Source organism: Ranitomeya imitator, chromosome 5, assembly GCF_032444005.1.
Source record: "Ranitomeya imitator isolate aRanImi1 chromosome 5, aRanImi1.pri, whole genome shotgun sequence".
NCBI classification, from domain to species: domain Eukaryota; kingdom Metazoa; phylum Chordata; class Amphibia; order Anura; family Dendrobatidae; genus Ranitomeya; species Ranitomeya imitator.
The window spans coordinates 516,655,859-516,662,075 of NC_091286.1; the positions used below are offsets into that span (position 1 = coordinate 516,655,859).

At 46.6% G+C, this 6,217-nt stretch overlaps 1 protein-coding gene across 1 annotated transcript; it reads left to right on the top strand.

The window, feature by feature from the left end:
- The first annotated feature begins 3,422 nt into the window (after window positions 1-3,422).
- On the top strand, window positions 3,423-4,893 carry LOC138638313 (P2Y purinoceptor 14-like). Its single transcript, XM_069727520.1, has one exon. The coding sequence runs from the start codon at window positions 3,830-3,832 to the stop codon at window positions 4,835-4,837; it is 1,008 nt and encodes a 335-aa protein (XP_069583621.1). The 5' UTR covers window positions 3,423-3,829; the 3' UTR covers window positions 4,838-4,893.
- The last annotated feature ends 1,324 nt before the right edge of the window (window positions 4,894-6,217 follow it).

The following is a 6,217-nucleotide window of genomic DNA, read 5'->3' on the forward strand; positions in this document are numbered from 1 at the left end:
CATATACGGTGCTCTGCACCGTTCATTGTGCCCCATAGATGTGCCATATACGGTGCTCTGCACCGTTCACTGTGCCCCATAGCTGTGCCATATACGGTGCTCTGCACCGTTCACTGTGCCCCATAGCTGTGCTGTGCCATATACGGTGCTCTGCACCGTTCACTGTGCCCCATACATAGCTGTGCTGTGCCATATACGGTGCTCTGCACCGTTCACTGTGCCCCATACATAGCTGTGCTGTGCCATATACGGTGCTCTGCACCGTTCACTGTGCCCTATAGCTGTGCTGTGCCATATACGGTGCTCTGCACCGTTCACTGTGCCCCATAGCTGTGCTGTGCCATATACGGTGCTCTGCACCGTTCACTGTGCCCCATAGCTGTGCTGTGCCATATACGGTGCTCTGCACCGTTCACTGTGCCCCATAGCTGTGCTGTGCCATATACGGTGCTCTGCACCGTTCACTGTGCCCCATAGCTGTGCTGTGCCATATACGGTGCTCTGCACCGTTCACTGTGCCCCATAGCTGTGCTGTGCCATATACGGTGCTCTGCACCGTTCACTGTGCCCCATAGCTGTGCTGTGCCATATACGGTGCTCTGCACCGTTCACTGTGCCCCCCCTAGCTGTGCCATATACGGTGCTCTGCACCGTTCACTGTGCCCCCCCTAGCTGTGCCATATACGGTGCTCTGCACCGTTCACTGTGCCCCATAGCTGTGCTGTGCCATATACGGTGCTCTGCACCGTTCACTGTGCCCCATAGCTGTGCTGTGCCATATACGGTGCTCTGCACCGTTCACTGTGCCCCATAGCTGTGCTGTGCCATATACGGTGCTCTGCACCGTTCATTGTGCCCCATAGCTGTGCTGTGCCATATACGGTGCTCTGCACCGTTCACTGTGCCCCATAGATGTTCCACATAAATTTGTGCCGCCGCTGCCGCAATAAAGAAAAAAAAAACACATACTCACCTCCCTTGATTGCAGCTCCCGGCGTCTCGTTCCGGCGCCTCCATCTTCCCGGCGTCTCTGCTCTGACTGATCAGGCAGAGGGCGCCGCGCACACTGTATGCGTCATCGCGCCCTCTGCCTGAACAGTCAGAGAGCAGAGACGCCGGGAAGATGGAGGCGCCGGGAAGATGGAGCGGCGCCCGGCGGCTGGAACGAGGACAGGTGAATATAACATACTCACCTAGTCCTGGCAATCCTCGCGCTGTCCCCTCCTGTCTTCGGTGCCGCAGCTTCTTTCTCTATCAGCGGTCACCGGCACCGCTGATTAGAGAAATGAATAAGCGGCTCCGCCCCTATGGGAGGTGGAGCCGCTTATTCATTTCTGTAATGAGCGGTCCCACGTGACCGCTGAAGAGAGGAAGAAGCTGCAGCGCCGAAGCCCGTGGGACGGCAGGGACAGCGCGAGGATCGCTGGGACTAGGTAAGTATACCTCAGCGCCCTCACCCCCTCACCCGCCGACCCCACCGCTACCGTGACTCGAGTATAAGCCGAGGGGGGCACTTTCAGCCCAAAAATTTGGGCTGAAAATCTCGGCTTATACTCGAGTATATACGGTATTTATTATTATAGCGCCATTTATTCCATGGCGCTTTACATGTGAGGAGGGGTATACATAATAAAACAAGTACAATAATCTTGAACAATACAAGTCATAACTGGTACAGGAGGAGAGAGGACCCTGCCCGCGAAGGCTCACAATCTACAAGATCTGGGGATGTCACGGTGGCTGGACCCGGTCAGCGACCCTGCTAAGGGGCGTCCAATGAAAGGTGATACGAGTCTTTCAAGGTTTGTGAGGCCACCTGTGGTGTTCGGTCAGGGTGACCGACGCTGCTTGGGGCCCACTGGGGTGATGTGATGGCAGCTGGATGGTATACCTTCCCACAGGTGAAGTGTGTCCCCAGGGCTTCCCAGTAATGTAGATGGTGATGGTGTGAGGTGCAGTCAATAACGAGGGCACAGGGTTGCAGTCTCTTTACCTCTTTACTGGTGACTTCAGGATCCTCAATCCAGAGCACAGTTAACAGGGTTGTCTGAGACCGGCCGGTCCGAAGGCACATCCAGAGTTCCCTTTGCAGGTGGATATCGTTGCCTACCACTAGCGCCTGTGTGTTGTAGTGCTTCCCTGCTGAGCATTTGGGATAGTCCTCACAACTTCTATCCTCGTTCGTTCCAGTTCTTTCTATTTCTTTCTATTCTCCGTCCCCCAGGTTTGTTATGGCTAGGACGCACCCATTTGACGGGTAGGCTCGGAGCTCTTCCGGGACCCTAGAGACGCCCCTCTCCACGGTTGCCCCTTATATCTGCTTAGGTGATGTAAGGTTGACAGCCAACCTATAATTAACTGTCCTGCGGTATTTGAACTAAGGCATAAAGTCAGTTACTTCCTCGGTGTTCCGGGCACCGGCTACTTGCCTCAGTAGGATATGGCCGTTCTCCGGGCACGACTCTTACTGTCTCTCCTTTGTGCTTGATCTCGTTTCTCACTGTCCACAATATCCTTCGCTTCGTGTCCTTTCTTAGGATACCGCCGCAAGGTAGTGCAGGCGCGGTTCCGTAACATTCTGCCTTGTCGCTAGGTACCTGCCAGGTTCCCACGCCTGACAGGGACCCCCCTGAATCTTCCCCGCCACACCCCCTGCCACGGGATGTTGCCTGGACAAAACCCAGTCAGCTTCTACTAACTTCCTATCCAACCCCTAGTTTTACCAGTGTGAGGAGTGGCCTAATAAATAGAAACTTTTGCTCCCCCTAGTGGCTGGAGTGTGAAGTGTAATGTGTGCTGGTGATACCTGGTCAGGTGGACTCCTTTAGTGCCATCAGACGTACCATCACTCCCCTTAGTGGCAGAGCGACACTACTGCAACGACCAGGTCTCTGGGGTGCTGCATATGTGAAAGCAAAAATATATATAATTCTGGTCAAGACCTAATGCAGAAACTCCAGATCATGTCCAGGACAAGGGATCATTCAGACATTAGTATACTCCAATTATTTTAATAAGAGTTTGCTCAGAATTTGATCACAGTGTAGCCCGCCCAAGTGTCATCAGGTTTTCTTGTACATGGAGGAAAAAAAAAGTTTCTCCATCATCTCCTTTCTGACAGTCTGTGAGAATCAGACCACACCAAAGTGTGTATAGAATAAGCTCAATAATATGAAAATACAAAGGTGAGGTAAGGCTCTGCTTATCTTTTTCATTTGTCTCTTACAGCTTGCACAGACAATGGTTATAGAAAAGTCCTGGATAAGTAATTTTCCTATGTATAGCATAAAGAAATGAAAAATACAAAATGTGACCCAATATTGTCCTGATTATAGAGAATTATAATGATAGAATAATGGTTGATAATGACGTACATGATTCATAAAATAACTATATAAACTCCATTTATATCCGCAGCTGTTTGTTCCTGGAAACTTAGAGGAGCTACATGTGGGCGATGAAGTCACAGCTTTTACTCTACAGAATGATTCAGCCCATCCGATGGTTGATAAAGGTATCTAAACAGCTTTACCCATAAAGAAGAAGCTTTTGGTCCATTTAGTGATGGCTATGGATAATTGCCCCAACTAGAATGGATTTTCTCTGGAGTCCCACTCTGAAGATAAGACAAAATGCATTTGCTAAATAACTGTGCCGTTGAATTTTCTGGTGTGTTTTCCTGTTAGCTGCATCTTTTTAAGCGAAAGCTCACAAATTTAATTACAATCCATTAACAAGAGACATTGATATCCCTGATCATATCTCAACATCTTGTAATTGGTCAAATCAAATAGTCAATTATAAAACACACCCATCCAAAAAATTAAAAATGATTAATCTCACTGAAGAGCCGAAGGAAAATACTTCTGAATGTGATCCTAATGCGGACGTCGTCACCAAAGTTCTGCCCACCATGTACACGTTGGTCTTCATTGTGGGACTACTTCTAAATGGGCTCAACCTATGGATATTCTGCTACATTCCCAGTAACAGGAGCTTCATTGTCTACCTGAAAAACATTGTCATTGCTGATAATTTAATGGTCCTTACATTTCCAATGAAGATAATTAGCGATGCGGGATTTGGGAACGAAGAGTTGCGTGTGTTCGTTTGCCGCTATTCCGCGGTTGTCTTTTATCTGAACATGTACATCGGAATAATGTTCCTGGGCATTTTGGGATTTGATAGATATTTTAAAATTGTGAGGCCACTGAATGCCTCATCCTCGCTCCAGAGTGTTTTCTACAGTAAGCTCATATCGGCACTGGTGTGGACAATGATGGCTTTCATTTCAATCCCCAATATGATCCTAACCGACCAACCATATGGAACCACGGCAAAAGTTTCATGTGCCCAGCTAAAAAGTGAGCTGGGATTAAAGTGGCATAAGGCTTCAAATTACATCTGCATCGGAATATTTGTCTTGGTTTTTTTCTTACTGGTAATCTTTTATGTTTCCATCTCAAGGAAAATATACCAATCCCATCAGAAGTTGAGAAGGGGTTCCAATGCTGGCAGAAAGTCCACACGCAACATATATAGCATCTTGATTGTATTCTTTATCTGCTTTGTTCCATATCACTTATGTCGGATCCCATACACAATAAGTCAGACCGGAAACAGCTATTCTTGTCAAAACAAGAAAAACTTGTACTATGTAAAAGAAGTAACTTTGCTTCTATCCGCAGCAAATGTCTGCCTCGATCCAATCATTTATTTTTACATGTGTCAACCCTTCCGGCAAACGCTATTTAAGAAGATGCGCATCGAGGACAGGCCCCAAGAAACAGAAAAAGCATCATGCAAAGTTTCAACCTCACAGCCGGCATTTCTATAAAGTTCAATAAACGTTTTAAAACTCCGGAATGTATCATATACAAGCAAGGATACATTTATATTGCTTTCCTTTTGTATTGACAGTTTACAGTTAAATGAAGGATATGTAAAATGTTCTTGACTTTACATATTTCATGCAGGGTATGTTCACACATTATGTAATTGGTGCAGAAATTTCTGCATCTCTTGGCAGGAAAAACGCGATGGAAAATACCCATGTTTTTGCCACATTATTGATACATTTTTGATGCATTTTAGCATGCATTATTAGTGCAGATTTTCCCCCCTCATTAGTATGGGTGAAATCCGCAGCAAAAATGCTGACATCTGTAGATTGAAATCTGTGCCAAATCAGCAAGTCACAAATAAGCACCGTATGCATGAGACTTCAGGATTCTCATTCACTTTGCAGGCATCAGGGAACCTTTCAGGTGTTGTGACACATCTGCACAGAAAAACGAGACAAAAACACAACATGTGCACTTAAAGGGACACTGTCACCTGAATTTGGAGGCAATCTTGCCTTGTGCAGGCATGTACTATGGAGGACAGAGAATGAACTTCAATCCAATATTGCAGCCAGCATGCAGCCAGCGGGTAAGGAAAGGGTGAATCAAACACCCAAAAACCCCGCCTCCATGGCTGAAGATTGTTCCCTCCAAATTCAGGTGACAGTGTCCCTTTAAAAGGTTAGTCCCAATTGGGTAAGTTATTGGCTTTTAACAAGATTGGCCATAAGTTGCTGATTTCTGGTGATCCCATTGCTGGAACCACCATGATGCCAACAACATTGCTCTGAAATGCCAGCCCAGATTGGGGAGGCGGCAATGCTTGCCCACCACAACTCCTTTTTTGTTGATGAAACTGCTGGACATAGCCAGAAATTACACCACTTAGCAATCTTGGCCAATGCCATAGAAATGCATGGCCCACATTCGTTCTAACTGACCATTTCAAAGCCCTGTTCTTGGGATCAGTGAGGGTCCCAGTAGTGGGACACCCAGCAATCATCAAGTTATAATCTACCCTATAGAGAGGTGATAACTTGCCCGATTGGGAATCACCGTTTGCTTCGGTGAATCTTTATGGTTCCCTATTAAGAAGCCATATGAACTCTTTCTATTACTATATGCTGACTATGTATAACATCAATTTTTTCCCAATTTTTTACCAGGAATGAAAATATCTTGGTAAGGGTTTGCTCACATCTGCGTATATAAAATCGCCTAGATTCTCAGCCAGAAAAGTTGGCGAGTGTCATGCGTATGTCATTCCGTATGTCATGTGGTTCCTTCTGTGAGTGTGCAATTTTTTTCCTAGCATCAATATGACACTCATATGACTTGCATATGCAATCCGTATGCAATGCGATTTTAACATC

Bases quoted from the DNA above. Each gene is read 5' to 3' on its own strand.
- LOC138638313 (XM_069727520.1), top strand. From the start codon at position 3,830: ATGATTAATCTCACTGAAGAGCCGAAGGAAAATACTTCTGAATGTGAT.